The sequence below is a fragment of the Miniopterus natalensis genome, chromosome 1 (assembly GCF_054644295.1).
Source record: "Miniopterus natalensis isolate mMinNat1 chromosome 1, mMinNat1.hap1, whole genome shotgun sequence".
In the NCBI taxonomy this organism is placed as follows: Eukaryota; Metazoa; Chordata; class Mammalia; order Chiroptera; family Miniopteridae; genus Miniopterus; species Miniopterus natalensis.
Genome location: NC_142081.1, coordinates 58,966,528 through 58,983,795, shown reverse-complemented (window position 1 = coordinate 58,983,795; position 17,268 = coordinate 58,966,528). Strand labels below are relative to the sequence as shown.

Genomic DNA, 17,268 nt, shown 5'->3' with positions numbered 1-17,268 from the left:
ACATCAATGTTGAGAGTCATTGATCGGCTGCCTAGTCCGCAACCCAGGCATGTGCCCTGACCAGGAATCGAAACCCGATCTCCTGGATCCTAGGTCTCTCTTGGATCCTAGGTCGATGCTCAACTGCTGAGCCACGCCCTGCCAGGCAGGATGCCTATACTTTAAGGGGAGTGCTGAGAGGGTCATTCCAGAAGTGCCTACAATCCCAAGAACCTTGCCCTGGTCTGACTCCACTCCAGGACTGGGACCCACATTTTTGTTGTCTCCACATGTGGACTGTTTTCACCTTCCACTCATGATTTCTCCCATTTTTCTCACATTTCTCCCCTGGGATAACCCAACCCTTGATACCAATTCTGAACTAACACATCTGAAATTAGTCCAAATCAGATTCTCAGAAAATACTGTTTATTTCAGTGCAGTTATAGCATTCATATACCCTAGGCTGGGTCAGCGGGAGGAGAAAAAGAGGTGTACTTAGTTTGTCTTGTCCCCAAGAGGGGGTAAATAGCTAAATCACCCTTCACTCCCAGCACTGATCCTCAGGAGCCCCAGATCCTGAACTTGAGATATCAGGATATAATGGTAGAGCTCACCCTGCTCCAAAAAACTCAAACAGCCTGCTCCCGGGAAGGGAAGCTTTCTGCTCCTTTGTCTCCTGCCCTCCCTTAGGACACAAAGCCCTTCTGTCTGGCCAGGCATCTATTGGTGAAATCCAGAATGTATCCATCTCTTCATCCATAGCAGCTATACTAGGTCTCTGATACCCCATTTTGGGTCATCTCTAAGGTCAGTCTCTGGAGGTACTGCTGACGCAGAGGGGGCAACTGGGGATATAGCTCAAAGCCCTCTGGGAGGGTAGAATTAGGAAGTTTATAGTGGAGGAGATGCTGCCGGAGACCCTGCAAAGAGGGAAGAAACTTTATGAAGTGGGTAGTGAGATCCTGTTGAGATATCTCTCCCCAAAGACCCTCTATTCTCCCTCTCTCCAGGATGTACCCAACCCTACCTCATCTGCCAGCAGCCACGTTTTCTGCAGCATGCTCCTGCGGGCAGCCTTTACCTCGTCCTAGAGGCAGAATAGGGAGAGGTCGCACTGGGCCAAGGGCTGGTACCCATCGCTGACCCTGCCTGGCCCTCATCTCCTCTCCAGCTGGCCCAAAGGCAGGGCAATTGCAGGCTCCCTTCCCCCTCTGGAGATGGGGATGTAACTTACTGAGCTCTTCGGATCCTGGGAGAAGATGAAGCTGTTGACATGAGCCACAGTCACGGCATAGAGCACTGGGCACCAGTGTGGACGGAGTGCACCTGTAACCAGGGCCCGGAAGTAGAGCTGAAGGAGCGCCAAGTTGTCTTCAGGAGGCCCCGTGTAGCATTCCAGGGACACAGGCAACTGTGACAGGGAGATGAAATACACTGAGGGTGAGAGTGGGAGTATGCATCACCGTACAATAGGGTAGATGGCTGATCGTCACATGAATCAAATCATGAAGGCAGAGGTCGTGTCCTAGACAGACATACTTTCCTCTCTATCACAAGGATAAGGTTAAAAAACTAAAAAGCTGGAAAGTCAGGGAAACTGGGAAACTGAGAAGCAGTTGTGCATCTCTGCTGCCTACCACTACTTGTTTAATCTACTTAAAATTAAAACTTTAAAATGTCATGTTCAACCGCTCAATTATATTATCAAATCTTTCACAGCCCTGGCCAATGTGGCTAAGTTGGTTGGAGCATTGTCCCATGCACCAGGTTGGCAGGTTCAATTCCCAGTCATGGCACATACCAGGGTTGTGGGTTCGATCCCTGGGCAGAGCACATATGGGAGGTAAATGATTGATGTTTTTCTCTTTCTTTCTCCCTTCCTCGCTCTTTCAAATCAATAAAAACATATCCTCAGGTGAAGATTAAAAAAAAAAAAAAAATCTCTTAAAAACTTTAAAATATATATTTTTATTGATTTAAAAAAAAAAACTTGTTCAGGTTTTTATTGATTTTTAGAGAGAGGAAGGGAGGAGAGAAACATCGATGTGAGAGTGTAACACTGATTTGCTGCCTCTGGCACACCCCCTACCAGGGATCCAGCCTGCCACCGCCACCAGGGCATGCACTCTGACCAGGAATCCAAATGTTAACCCTTCAGTGCATGGGATCAAACCCAACCAACTGAGCCACACTGGCCAGGGCTCTCATTAAATCTTTCAAAAGTTCATGTTCTTTGGACCAGAAATTCTCTTCCTAAAAAGTCATTGCCCTGGCCAGTGTGGTGGGGTTGGAGAGATGTCCTGTACACCAAAAGGTGGTGGGTTCGATCCTCAGTTGGGGAGCGTGTGGGAGGCAACCAATGTTTCTCTCTCACATTGATGTTTCTCTCTCTCTTTCCCTCCCATCCTTTCTAAAAAATAAAGTTATTCTTAATTCTGTGCAGAGATTATTATGAGAGAAAGAGATAAAGCTCTCAATAGTGTTTATCATAAATTCAAAAAATAAAAAAATAAAAATTTTTTTTTAAAGCAAAAAATCAGAAACAACTTCAGTGGGTTCTGGTAAAGTCAACTAGGGTACACCTACACAATGAATTATTACATAATAATAAAAAATGTTGATTTCTTAGACTATTTAATGCTTATTATATAATCATTAAATGAAGAAAACATTAAGCAGTGATTCCAATTTTATAAAAATATATATGCATATAAAGAAGACTGTAAAAAGATAAACCAAAATTAAAATGGTTACCACTGAACAGTGGGATTACAGATGACTGTAATAATGTTTTTTAATTTAAAAAAATTTTTAGTTTTTATATAAAATATACATTCGTATTTTATATACATATATTAAATGTATATACTAAAATACTTCTATTTTAAGTTTACCAGAAAGTTATAAGGAACATTTTAAAACCAAATCTTAAAAAAAAAATAGCTCTTTACAGCTTATAAGTTTAACTCCTTAGCTTGATATTTGAGGCCCTCAAAGACTTTATTAGCCTTGTTTCCAACAAGTTCCCAAACTGAGATCCTATCAGACTCCATCCTCCTCCCAGGCCCTGTCACATTTCTCTCCATCTCTGAGCTTCTGCTCACGCTGTTTCACTAGGTATATTCTTGGTCAATGCCAGGTCAATTCCTATTCTTCCATAAAGCCCTCTCCTTAAGGGAAGCCAAGTTTCCCGTCTCTGAAACCTGACTTACCACCTAAAATATGAATAATTTAGAACTACCTTGGGATTTAGGACATCTCTTATCTAGATCACAGCACCTCACGATCAAGAAGCTGTGCCTTGAACAAACATCTACTATATGCCAGATACCATGTTAAACCCTTTTCATGGATTCTCTTAATCTCCTCAAAGAGGAGGTAAGATAAGGAACCAGAGGCCCACCAAAGCTCCCCACTGCTCATGACTGCCCCCAAGGTCCAGTACAGGATGCCCATGGTAGGCCCTGCTGGGCTGAGAAAGTACCTGGGTCAGAGGCAGGCCCAGAGCTCGCAAGGCTCCCACGTGCTCACCAAAGAGGGAGAGGCGATAGGTGACGCTGAACCGACGCTGCAAGGGAAGGAGTACCAGAGCCCCAAAGAGGTGGTCCCCAAAAGAGACAGCCTCAAAATGCTCCAGGAAGTTGGCATAGAGGTCAGGGAAAGACGTCAGGCCAGGAAGTGGGCAATCCAGGTTGAGGTTTGGCAGGACTTCAGGCTGGCAGAGTCGGGCCAGGAGGGCTGCCACCAGTCGTTGTATTGGGGTCTCCCGGAACAGTTCACTGTCCACCAGGAACACACACATGAGCCGTGCCAGGCGGGCAGCAGAGGGCACAGCCCAGAGGGCCTGGGGGCGCCAGCTTTCCAGGACTAGCACCCACTGCAGGGCCCGCATGGCTGTGCCCACAGTGTCAGCAGGAGGGAGCCCTGAGGGGGTGTCTGAGGCCTGGTGGTAGAGGTGAATCAATGGCAGGAAAGGCCAGTCAGTGGGCAGCAGAGGCTCCTTAGGCAAGGGGAGCAGCAGAGCTGGGATTCGCAGTAGCTCCCCTCGGTACAAGGCCTGAGAAGCTAGCAGGCTGGCTCGGGCCAGTGAGCAGTGGGTCAGGTAGCAGCTGCGAATGCTGGGAAGGTCCTGGCAGGCCTGAGCCAGCAGAGTCCCTCGCCCACACCCAGAGTCCCTGCTGCTCCCTAAGGATAGCTGGTCAGAGAAGTCTGCTGCCTCTGGACCCCCTGATGCTCTTTCCCTGTAACAGAACCCAAAAGTAAAAAATAAGGGCTGGAAACACAGCATCCAGAAGGCCATGCCAGCTTTCCAGGGCTTCCCAGAGGTTCCTAGGTCTTCCCATTTCCCCTAATACCCTTCCTTGTGTGTGTGGCAGTTAAGAGGACGGACACTAGAGCCAGCTGCTTAGGTGCAAGTTTACAAAAGTTCTCTGTTACTCAGTTTCCACATGGTAAAACGGTGATAGCAGTAATACTAATTTACTTATCGGAGTGATCACTTTGTAAGGTGTGTAAATGTCTAATCACTATGTTGTACACCTGAAACTAATATAATATTGTATGTCAACTGTAGTCGAAAAATAAATTTTAAAAAACAGTAATACCTATCTCATGGTACAGGTAAAATACTTAAAATATAGTCAAATACTTAAAGAAATACCAGACACAGAGTAAGCACTCAGTAACTGTTGGCTATGATATATGTATACTAGTTCATATACCACACAGTGTCAGCAGGAGGGAGCCTGCTGAAGGGAGCACACTGAAGTCTCATAATTCTCTAGTGTGTTATCCTCAACTCATTTTACTAATGAGGAAATGGAAGCTCACAGATGTTAAGTGTAACCCATGGAAGAAAGAGAATTAAGCCCAGGTCTCCTGGCTCCAAATTTAGGGCTGTTCTGCCAACAACCACAGCACCATCTCAAAGGGCTGAGTTGATACCACCAACCCTGGACTTACGGGAGGAACTCCAGCCGGAATACACAGCTCAGCAGTAGCTCATGGGCAAGGTGCTCGCTTCCGGGCAGCAGCCGGCTCAGCAGAGCCAAGGCCATGCCATGATGGAGGGCAGCATTGGTGGCTGGCACTGGCTTCATTGTTGCCTGTGGGTAGAAGGTGGGGGACCCAGGGATGAGAGGGGACAAAGCAAATACAAGTGAGGATGAGAACATAAGCAAAGCGGGTACCTAGGATATATGCTGAAGGGCAGGTCTGGAGAAGAGCAGAAACTGCAGTGCCTGCCAGAAGCAGCACAGGTTCCACAGCAGCAGCATGGGGATAATGTGGGGTAGACGGAGTAGATAGAGGTATGGGGGGTTGGGGAGTACCCACCGCTTTCTGAGCCAGGGCGAGCGCCAGGTACTGCAGGTGGTACTCATGGCGCAGGGCCCACACAGAGAAGGGTGTGAGGAGGGGGGCAGCCGTAGGAGCCACACATTGGAGGAAGTAGTTCTGGAGTCCCGGGGCCGCCAATATAGCTGCCAGCTGAGGGAAAGCAGGCTTGTTCAGATCTAGAAGGTGAGTTTATCCCTTCTGGGGGTCCCCAGGTGGCTGCTCCCTCCCCAGCCAAACTAAGAAAAATGGGTGCTGGCAGAACAGGCCTCCTTTTCCCAAAGGGCACCCTCCCCTTCCTTTCTGACTCCTGGAATCTTGGCCCCCTGCCTACAACCTAACCAGGTGCCTAGGGCTCACCTGGCCACATAGCCCCTTGTGGATCCGGGCTAGGGTGTTGAAAAGAGAGAGGAGGGCAGTGAGGACTGGGAAGGGTGAGGCTGAGCCAGCCAGACTGAGAGGGGGGCAACCTCCTGTGCAGCCCAGTGACACGAGGCTGGGGAGAGCTTCTGGTGCCGGAGCACAGGACTGTGGGTTGCAGAGAGGAGAGCAGCGCCTGGAGGCAGAATGGAGAAGTTGAGGGGGGGCTCTAGCCTGATGTGTGCCAGATTGGATCAGGTGGGGCTTGGCTGTGCAGACTAGTGCCCACCTTCCTCAGAGTCCCCAGCTGAGGTCTAGTAGGGAGTCAGGTTTCCCTCAGGCTGAGGGCTTCCACCTGGGATGGACCAGGGAGCTAACTCCTGGAATCCCACAAGGAGAGAAACTGCCTCCCCCATAACTACACAGACAGTACATACCCAAGGGTGTCCCACAGGCTTCCCAGAGTGGGATGGCTCAGCAGGGGCAACAGCAGCTCCTCCGACAGGCGCTCCATGTCCTGAAGCCAATCCCCTGGGCACAAGTCTGCCTGGAGGACCAAGGCGCTCTGTAAGCTGACAGCCCAGGACATCCATTCTCCTAGACCCTGAATACCTAGGCAAGTCCATAATTCCAAGAACCCAAAAGAGTCAGTGTTTGGAGGCTTCTGCCTTCTGGCCCTCATGGAGGGAGAAAAGCCTCTGAGGTTGCTCTGGCACCTGCTGTCTAGGGTTCCTGAGAGAGCATAAAGGCTCCATGGAGGCTGAGTTGCTGCTTAGGGTTCTCTGGTCCCCACCAACATGGCTCTGTGGAAGCTCCACTGGGTATGGAGGTAGAAAGAGGACAGAAGGTGGGAAGAAAAAGGGGGAGAGTGGGAAACGGTGGGAGTGGAGAGGCAAGATAAGAGAGAGAAAGAGGGTAGTGTATTAAGATGGAGGCAGGGAACCCAGGACATGGTGGAAGGCAGGCGGGCAACACTTACCTGCTGGCTCCAGGCCTGGTAGTAGGCATCTAGGAAGAGCAAACAGGCAGTGGGGACCGGGCCCAGAGCACTCCACATCTCAGGTCTGGGCAGCAACTTCAAGGTCTGTCTTAGACATGGCTCCACAAGAGGCTGGAGCCCAGACACCTGTGTCCAAGTGATCAAGGAAGAGGTGGCAGACAGACTGGCCCCAGCAGAGTCACTACAGGAATGCCAAAAGGGGCCACAATGAGGATCTGGCTGCCTCGACCGACTCCCCTCTAAGCTTTAGCCACCCTCTCCCTGGGAAGGAGCTCTCCTGCCTGTCCCAGAGGTCTCGGTAGGAGGTCTCTGCTGGCAGCTCAGGGCTATGACCTACCTGCTGGGTTCCGGGGTGGTGCTGCTGGCTGCCAAGGTCAGCTGGGTGAGGACAGTGAGCAGTGAGGCTATCCGCTGCATGGTCAGGGGCTGAGGGAGGTGGGTGCTGAGCTCCTTAGGCATGACCTGCAGGGCCTGAATCAGCACTGGGTATAGCTCCCTGGGAAGAACAATGACTGCCTCTCAGTGTAGAAGAGAGATGGAGATGTAAGATACAAGGCGGGCCTGCTCTAGGCCTCTGCAGTCTAGTTAAGGAGGATCAGAAGGGAGGCCCCAGGGATGGGTACTCCTGGTAGGTTTTAAGAGGGAATGAAGGTTGGGGGCTGAAGGGAAGGAGGTAGCTCTTTAAGGCTTCTCCTCAACAGGGAATTTAAATCTGATCTATACCAATGCTGTAAGGCTGTTGTACACAGAATGTAGACAACATTCTGTGCACAACAGCACAGAATTTGTTTCACTCTCCCCTGGCTGGTCATTACTCCCAGAACCCCCTCTTCTTCATTTTCAGCCTCCCTCTTGAGCAAGGCTGAGTCATCAGGTTAGGCAAGAGTGCAAACCTGGAGGGGTCTCCCAGGGAACCTACCCCTTGTCTCTCCTCACCTGTAAAGGTCACAGCCCTGGCCATAGGAGGCTGCTACAGCCCATAGGCGGAAGGACTCAGTGTTCAGCATCTCAGCTTCCTCTGGGGGCAAGGCCAGTTGCTGGGGAGCCTCAGCCATAAAGCGCCACAGGCAGCTCCGGAGATCAAAACTACTCAACTGAGGGTGGAGAGAAAGTCTGGGGATCAGGGTCAGCTGGAGTCTCAAGTAACCTCAGGTTCTCTCACTACAGAGGTTGACTCAACTCAGCCCTATTCCAGGCCCCTCTGGTGCCACAGGGTCACAGCTCTGGGCCAGGGTGAAACTACCTCATCTGCCCTTCTCTCCCACCCTACCCCCTCCTCTTCTTTTTAGCAAGCATTTTCTGGGCACCTTTTCCAGGGCTACTGGGCTATGGGTGATGTGTGTACATCTGTATGTGGCTTTTCTAGTCTGGGAGCCCTCCCTTCTCATAATGAGAGCAGAGTAGGCCTATAGGATATACTAGGTTCCAGGTGACTAGGTTCCTGACTGGTGTTTTTTGTTGCATTTCTATGCAGTTGGATTAAGAAGAGGAAGATGGCATAAGCAGGCCACCCACAGTCCAGAGGTCATGCTTAGCTCCCAGCCCAGCACTGTCTGGGGGGCCCCAGCCCCACCCCCACCCCCACCCCCACCCTGTGTCCTGCTTACCAGCCGGGCAGCAATATTTCTACCAGCTGAGGCCAGGACACGAAGTAGTTTCATAGCAGCTGCACAGGGTACTTTGTGTAGACTGGGGGTAGGCCCCACCCCCACGGGGGACCAGCTGGTGGGCAGGAACTCTCGAACTATGGTCTCTATCAGCCGAGGGCACTCCAGGACCTGTGGGGAACAGGAGGAAAGGGAAGGAGGGAGGCTGAGGGTCAATACCAGGCCCAGTTAGGCTCTTTTTCCATTCCATCTCCTCTTTCTCACCCGTGTGGCTGACTCCAGGGAATGCCGGGCCAGGCGGATCAGCACCGCCAGGATGTCAAGGACCACAGAAGGTCCTGGGCAGGTCACCTCTAACACGTAGCGCAGCCGATGCAACAGGTTGGTGGCCAGAAGCCCCTGGGGATTAGGGAGATAAATCCACTGCCAAATGCAGCTAGGCCCCAGGCCTTGAAGACCCCTCTTGCCTAATGTGCATGCCCTCGAGGTCATGGGACAGAGGCAACTGTCATAGCATCTTTACCTTGATGACATCATGTCGGGCCAGGTCCGATGGAGGCTGGTTTCCTTCCTCAGGGCTCTTCCTTTTTCCCTTTTCTCCTGAGAGCTCTTCATCTTCATCCTCGTCTTCCTTGTCTTCCTGGCTGGGCATCAGGGGGAACACCATAGCTCCACGGTACCAGGAGAAGGTGCTGTCAAGGAGCTCCTGCCAGAGAGAATGGGGTAGGAAGAAGGGGTCAGTCAGGAAAAGGGTCCAGGAATAGAGAGTGGGACCACCCACAAAGAAGAGAAGGGCAAGGCTCCAGACTTTGGGGCCTTAAGAGAAGAGGGTAACACTGCCATCCCATTCTCTGCTCTGCCTGGCAAAGCCTTCACAATGAAGGCATGCCCAGCAGGAGGAGGAGGGACCCTGATATTTCTTTTCTTTTTTTTATCCTCACCCAAGGATATTTTTCCCATTGCTTTTCAGAGAGAGTGGAAGAGAGAGAGAGAGAGAGAAACATCGACTGGTTACTTCCCGCTCATGCGCTGACAAGGGCCAGGGATCCAGCCTGCAACTGAGGTATGTGCCCATGGCTGGAATTGAACGTGGGACCCTTCAGTCCACAGGCCAACACTCTAATCACTGAGCCAAACCAGCTAGGGAGGGACCCTGATATTTCAAGCCTCATTCCTATCCCTGTTGTACCTCATCTCCAGGAGCCACCAGCAGAGCTCGAAGAGCCCGAACAGCAGCTGCGATGACCCCATCCACTCTATCGTCCAGGGAGAAGCGCAGGAGGAAAAGGAAACCAGCATCCAAAAGAAGGCGCAAGACACTGCCCACTAGCCGGTCCCCAAATTCACCAGCCTGGGCCTGGGAGACAGGAGAATAAAACCTTGCAGGAGGAAGTTACAGAGTCTTTGTCCTAAACCCTTCACTTGCCCACCCACAGACAGCTGGTGTATGGACTAATGAGAAAAGGGTAGGAGGTGGGAAAGTCTAAGGTTGAGAGGTGAGATGTAGGGGCAGGAAGGCCCAAACCAGCAGTGCACTCACCCTGCTGATGACCTGGGCCAACACATTCAGTGCTAGTGCTCTTTGCTGGGACACCCGGCTGCGTGTCAGGTGAAACAGCTCCTGTAGGGAGTACCCCGCTCTCTAGGGCAGGGACAAGAAGTCAGAAAGAGCCAAGATACAGGGCAACACCCCCCAACAAATACACAGAAATCCTTATATGCCAGGTACTGAGTTAGGAGTCAAGGAGAAGACAAAGATAAGTGATATCTCTTGCCACTGCTCTCCATGAACCCTCAAAATGGTAAAGAACATAAGATTTGCATACAAATAATCATGACATAAGGCAGATTGGGAAGAAGATAATGATCAGTATTTAATTTGAAACCAGAGAATATGAAAGAGAGAAGGGGAAATAGGAAAAGTGATATGGTCTTAGTGGGTGGGAGGAGCTTCAATGGCCTGGCCTGGAGCACAGGGTAAAGGCATTCATTCCTTGGAGCAGGCTTTAGGAGCTAAGCCCTGAAGGACCTTAAGCACAGGATGTATGTGGGGAGAGGGTAGCAGAATGGTGTGGCAGGAGTGAGAGAGGCAGGGAGAGACTGTGGAAGGACAGCCTTGCGGGGCTAAGGAGCCAAGAGCTTATTCTTTTGTTTTAAACCCTCACCCAGGGGTATTTTTTCCATTGCTTTCTAGAGAGTGGAAGGGAGGGAGGCAGAGAGAGAGAGAAACATCGATGTGGGTGCCTCCCGCATGAGCCCCAATCAGGGCCTGGGATCGAATCTGCAACCCAGGCACGCGTGCCCTTGACTGGGAATCGAACCCACAACCTTTCAGCACATGGAACAATGCTCTAACCACTTAGACACACCAGCCAGGGCAAGACCTTATTCTTTGAGCAGAGGGGAGTCAGGAAACTTTCTGAGGCAAGGGATGGCCCAGAGGGATCAGTGTGGCAGCCTCATGAGGGATGGGATGGATGGCATGGCAGAGAGAGTTGGAAGACAAAGCAATTGAGCAGATGAGAGGGAGCAAGGGTCTTATCTAGGAAGCATCAAGGGGAAGTGAGAAAACTGGCAAGTTCTGGGAACTGACTATAAAGTGAGGGAACAAGGAGAAAGATCTCGAGATAGGAACCTGAATGGATAGCAAGGCCATGAACTGGAATAAGGCACAAAGGAGGTCCAAGGCATCTGACCAGAGGTCCTTTTCCACATGGTTGTTAAAAGCTGCCCAGTCCTTTCTGGGCCCCATGCCTCACCTCTGCCTCTTCTCCATGGTGGTGTAGTCCCAGATGGGTGGGTAGGTCCACATCGGGAGCCAGCAGTTCTCCCTGAAGACTGAATCGGGCCTGCATCCTCTATAATGAGAAGAGAAAGAGGACTATAGGCTGGGGGTAGCAGCAACTTCCCCACATCCACTCCTCACCTTTAATCTCAGGCCTCTTAGGACTTAGGTCCCTGACTCTACTGATAATGGGCTCCTCTGGCCTGTGGTGCCAGGAGGGTGAGCACAGAAAAGAGATGTTTTTTAAGCTCAGGGGAAGAAAAGGGCCTGAGTTTCGGGTACAAGAGCCGCAGCCCCATTCTCACCCGGCGCTCACCTCCTGTGTCTGCTGCCGCCGGACTGGGGGCAGGTCCTGGGTCCAATGGAGCTTGTCCAGCTCAACAGTGTCCATGTGCAGCCATTCCTTGTGGGGGGCCACGGGCAGTGACAGAGCTGGGGAGATGGAAGCAGAGTAGTATTCCCTCACTGACCCACTGCGGCCCTAGCCATCATCCAGCAGCTGCCACATCCGCCTCTGCCCAAGGGTCTGGCAGCCTGACTTCAGCTGTGGCTATATGGCATGGCCCAGGATCTGGAACTCCTGGAACTGGGCGAATGTCTGAGATATAGCAGAACACACCCAGTCCCTGGGCTCTAGCCCCTATGTGACCCCAAGGATTCATTTGGAGGGGAAAGAGGAAGAGGAGAAGAAAGGAAGAGAAGAGCGAGGCAGCAGAGAAGGGAGGACCACATGTATCAGAGAAAACATAGTTCTTCACTGCCTAGTACCAACCTCCTAAAGGAGCAGAGAAGTGGGGACAATGAAGTAGGGGCAGCTCTACTGCTTCAGGGAGGCAAGATACAAAAACACCCACCCATAAGCACCTCTTCCTTCCAACCCCCATGCCCCACCCAACTTGGTTAGCTGGCCTGGAGTCCATCCAACAGCAAGAGGTTCCTGGCTCATAATTCAATTTTTTCTTTTGTTCATCACTAATAAAATAATCAAGTTCCTGGGAAATGAGTGCTCCCACTGGCCTGTCTGCTTCAGGTCTGTGTTTGTAAGACCTGCGTCACTCTTCTCCCAACACCCTGGCCCTGCCAGCTTCCCTCCAACACTGAGAGCAGAGGCAGAAAACTGGGATGGATGGAGCTACAGCTGGGGCAGCTATAGCAAAGGCAGGCAGAAGATGGTCTGTTGGAGGAGAGGGCCATTCAGCTATCACACACTGCTGTCCCTTACCAGGGAAGGGGGCGGAGAAGTAATGGGACAAGAAAACAGGAAGCATGTGCAGGAAGAATATATATGCCAGCAAATGAAGACTGATGTCAAGGCAATAACGAGGATTCACGTTAGATGTTCAAGGACAGAGAAGATTCTCTTTTCTCATCTGCCAGAAGGAATACTTTCCTCTACTTTTATTCCCCCAAAGATGTGCCCCCTCCTCCAAACCTGGAGCTCCTGGTTCCTGCTCATCTTCTTGCTTAGGTTCACTGGCAGAAGTTGGCATAATGGACTCCTTTCCAGTGACCTCAGCAGAGGGTTCTCTTGGCCCCTGCTCCTTGGTGGCGTTTTCTTCTGCTTGCTCATGGGTACAGCTGCGAGATCTCAAGAAGGCAACCAAGCTGGGATCTAGAAGAGAGGTGGAGGAAAGAGTGGGTGAAGGCAGATACTCCCTAACCTCTGCTAGACCCGAAACCTGAACAGTCTGCCTATGGGTGTCAAGGTCAAGACAAGCCACTTTCCAGCCCTAAACTGAGCCCCCAGGGCTCTCATGGGGCCTCAATGACCCATACCTGTCACTGGGACCTGCCTGCCCACCCTTCACAGTCCCGTGGCCCAGGTTTATGTCCATCCCTGTGCCTGGCTCCAGGTTATAGACCCAAACTGGCTGTGGAATAAATGAATAAATGCTGACTAGGGTGAAAGAGAAGGCATTTAGGGGGACATTTTCTCTCTTTATGCTAATTTACTTACGCACAAACATTCACTAAAAACCTAATATAAACTATATATAGGTGCTAGATATACAGTTTGGAATAAGATTGACTTGGTGCACAGAAACTAGGAGCAAGGTATAGAATAGCAGAGTATCATATAGCAGACTGTACTACAGCCATACTAGAGAATAGCTATAATATAGTGCCTATTACATTAGGGTCGTACAGTACACACAGAGTGGTTAAGAGTAGGGCCTGTGAGACCACACAAACTTAGGTTTACATCTCATCCATGTTCCTTACCAGCTGTGTGACCTGGGGGAGAATTTCTTAAAAATTGGTGTTTTTTTATTTTGACTGTTTAAAATTTTTTTATTGACTTGAGAGAAAGGAACATCAATCTGTTGTTCCACTCATCTATGCATTCATTGGTTGCTTCTTGTATGTGCCCTGACCAGGGATCGAACCCACAACCTTGGCACATCAGGATGACACTCCAACCAACTGAGCTACCCTCAAAATTTCTTAAAATTTTGAGCATGTTTTGCATAAGTAAATGAGGTTAATACCACCTACGTCACAGGAACAGTATAAGGACAGAATGATATAATGCATTAAAGTACTCAGCACAATACCTAGCAATCACAGTAAGCTTTCCTCAATAAGTGGCAGTCCCTTCCTAGCCTGGTCTTGACAGGAAAGCCAGGTACCCATACCAAGCTGAGCCAGCAACCTCTGCTGTTCCTGCAGGATCTCCTCAGAAGTCATGGCTTGCAGTCTTGCTATGTTCTCTTCATGGATGGTCTTGGCTTCCTGCTCAGCCTCCTGACCCCTAAGCCCCTTCCCTGTGACCAGATGGGGTCCCTGGAAGCTGTGGCTGCCCCATGGAAGCTGGTGATCTTGCTCCCTAGGTGTGAATGAATCACAGGTCACAGCACCTGGAAGAAGTGTATGATAAGTTTAATTGCCTCATACCAACTGGGCTTTCTGGCCCTCTTCTCCAATCCCATTAGCCCTGGAGACAGATGGAGGCCCTAGAGCTTTGCCAGGCGCAGAGTGGAGACCCCTACTTCCACTCCCTACCTCCACGTCCCCTTGGACTTATATAAGATGGCTTAAAGAAATCTTGTCTTTTTGTTTTTTTTTAATATATCTTTATTGATTGTAAAGAGAGAGAGTTGAAACATCAATGATGAGAGTCATCATTGATCGGCTGCCCCCTGCACGCCCCCGACTGGGGATCGAGCCCACAACCCAGGCATGTGTCCTAACCGGGAATTGAACTGCAATCTCCTGGACCCTAGGTCGATGCTCAACTGCTGAGCCACGCCTTGCCAGGAAAAGGAATCTTGGCTTCTATCTTTATTTTACAGTCTCTGCCAGACACTTCTATCCTTTTCCTTGGCCTGCCCTCTCCCTGCATCTAAGTCCCAGATGTGGACCCAAGCCACCTATATGCAATACTCTGAGAATATGGGACAGTTTCCTCTTTAGATGGCTCATGTGCAATTCATGTATGAAGCAGGGGATGTGTATATCCAAAGATGACTCTATGATCATGCATCACAAGCCAAGCTCATGCCACTTCAACACCAGCTCACCCTCTGGTCTGTCCGGGGCAGACACAACTCCTCTAACTGGTGGGACAATGGCTTCAGATACTCTCCTTGCTGCAATTTCCTGGGCAAAGATGCTTCTCTTACCAGATGTTGCTGGCTTCCTCTATGGGGCAAAAAGAAAACACTGGTGACTGATATTCCTTACCCCATTCTCTTCTCAACCTCTTTATACCAAGGTCACTGGGACAAAGAGATAAAAGAAAATTGCTTAATCTCCAAGGGTCACAACCCTAGTCCTCAGAAAAAGCAGGGCACTATAGGAGCACAGGTCTTGAAGTCTAACAGACCTGGGCTGGATTTCCAGCTCTTCTATCTATTAGATGTATTGTATTGGACAAATCATTTATCTTTTGGGTGGGGTCTCAGTTTCCTCATCTGAAAAAACGAGAATAATGTTACCTACCTTACACGGTTATTATGAGGATTAAAAAAAGTAATGTATATAAAGTGCTTAGTATGGTGCTACTTTATTAACAGAATTGTTTATCATTAAGATGATCGATCTGCAGAAGATGCACTATGAGGTTCACTTTACTGCACCCTAAGCACTATCTAAGGTTACCCCTGCCTACCTGTCTCTCCTGAGAGCGATGAAATACAGGGGGGAATGCAACACCACTGGGCACAGGAAGATTCACAGCCACTGAACTCGTATCTCGTTCCTGCGGCAACAGAGCACAAAGGAGTGATGATAGACATTTCCACAGGCTGGAGCCTATGCTAGTAGCCCCAGTTCTGTATAACTAGAACCTCACTCTAGGAAATTACAAACCCACTTTGCTTTTTAGGGCACAGTGATTCTAAACCAGCCCCCAACCTGACTACAGGGGAATAAAGTCCCACCTTTCTAAATCACCCTTTACTCGTAAGGCTCACCACCCCCACCCAATATCCTTGCTGCTCTAGGATGCCTTGTTCCATTCAGCTAGGGTGAGACGCACAATAATCTTAGTCAAGACAGCAGTGATGTGCTGATCATGCCTGCTCAGACTCTCTTCAGGGTCCTCATGGTCAGCCAGGGGATGGCCTGGACTGGGCTTGGCTCTTTTTGGGGGAGCAGGAACCAAAGCTGGGGGCAAATCTGGGAGATCTGGGAAGAAAAAAAAAACCAGATGTAAGGATACTCACACATTCCCAGGAAGAGTTTGAAGGCTAGGGGAAAGCCAAAGAAAATCAGCTATTAAGGGGCCCTGGCTCAAGCTGTGTCACCTTGGGCAAGATCTTTAGCCTCTTTGAGCCTCAGTTTCTTCCTATGTAAAATGGGGTTGCAGCAACAAAGGCTATGCAGTGCATGAAATAATAATGGGTAGAATCCAGCCACATCAGGAAGAGGAAGGAGACCTTGAGGTTATACCCTCCCCTCCTTAGCCTCACACACACACAGCCACTCACTGTCCAGCATCACCACATCCCGATGATCCTGCAGTGGAGGCTGGTCCAGTTTAGCACTGGCACCTCTTCTAGTTCCTTTCTTCACCAATTGCACTGCTGGGGCTTCGCCAGCTGCAAGAAACTGACTCTGGAATCGCAGCAGGTCCACCTCGGACTCCCCTGGTTTTGGTCTCGACAGCATCTTGACACTCCAGTGCAACTCTTTCCAGCACTGCTTTGGTATGGGGACTCCCTCTTACTCGCCCCTAAAAGCAATAAACATATGCCCCCTTTAACTGAACTTTGGTTCTCTTTATTGGGCATCAAAGAAGACTTTTTCCTTGGGTTCAAGTCAACTCGTTACTCCTCATTCATGCCTTATAGCCATTCCCTTCCTATTCAGCCCTCATTGATATCATCAGCCTAGCAACAATATTTACTGGTTACTTAGGCTGTTTACAACCTGTGGATGATAAAAGTCTCAGTTACAATCCTAGAGTAACTAAGGAAAGTGCCACCAGGAGCCAAGCAGATAAATGCCATACCAGGTAGTGGTGATTCTGTATCAAACTGGACAGAACATGCCTGGACTAAAAGCACTGAATTAGTAAAACACTTTGGACTGTAAAAGATCGATATGTGTATAAATTATTTTGTACTTTTATATACCAGCAAAGAACGATCAGAAAATGAAATTAAGAAAATTCCACTTACAATAGCATCAAAAAGAATAAAATATTTAAGAATAAACTTCACCAAAGACTTGTACACTGCGGAGCCCCACAACCCCGGTAGGGCTCTGCGGACGGGCTTGCTCTTGGACCACCCTCGTCAACAAAGAGCAATCACGGAGTCTCAACCCAAGCTGCCGGCGGATGGAGGGCCGTGCCCGGGATCTCCACACCGAAGTGGCCGCGGCCGCGCCTGTGCAGTCCAAACACACTCTGCAGGCTCTGACAAAGGAACTAAATGCTCTGCACCAGAGTCCTCGGCCGAGATCGCCTGAAGTCTGTCTCTCTAGCCCAGCAACTTACTCGGTCCCGGACCGCCTGGGCGCCGCCATCTTGGCCCGCAGGCTTCCGCTACCAGATTGCGCTTCCGCCCCCAGCGGGCCCCGCCTCCCAGCCAGGCCCCGCCCCTCCAGGCCTGGCTCCGCCCCCTCTGGGGTTTGCAGCCTTGGCGTTCCGGACCGGCGAGCGCGGAGGTCCTCCGCTTGACTTCTACCCGCCGCATGAGTTCTACGCCGACAGTCAGAACACATCCTTAGGATGTACATCAAGCACAGGCCCT

General features: G+C 50.2%; 1 protein-coding gene across 1 annotated transcript; it reads right to left on the bottom strand.

Annotated features, from left to right (window-relative positions):
- Positions 1-386: 386 nt before the first annotated feature.
- RPAP1 (RNA polymerase II associated protein 1) lies at positions 387-17,038 on the bottom strand. The gene is made up of 24 exons (XM_087822189.1): positions 16,000-17,038; positions 15,549-15,697; positions 15,180-15,269; positions 14,590-14,710; positions 13,705-13,926; positions 12,501-12,680; positions 11,385-11,500; positions 11,043-11,141; positions 9,824-9,925; positions 9,473-9,640; positions 8,807-8,989; positions 8,548-8,682; positions 8,284-8,454; positions 7,613-7,770; positions 7,014-7,172; positions 6,656-6,857; positions 6,114-6,223; positions 5,677-5,872; positions 5,317-5,469; positions 4,945-5,087; positions 3,467-4,223; positions 1,217-1,393; positions 1,010-1,069; positions 387-902 (listed from the first exon to the last, which is right to left on the bottom strand). Exons 1-24 carry the CDS (start codon positions 16,178-16,180, stop codon positions 753-755), a joined length of 4,182 nt encoding a protein of 1,393 aa, XP_087678315.1. The 5' UTR covers positions 16,181-17,038; the 3' UTR covers positions 387-752.
- Between the last annotated feature and the right edge of the window lie 230 nt (positions 17,039-17,268).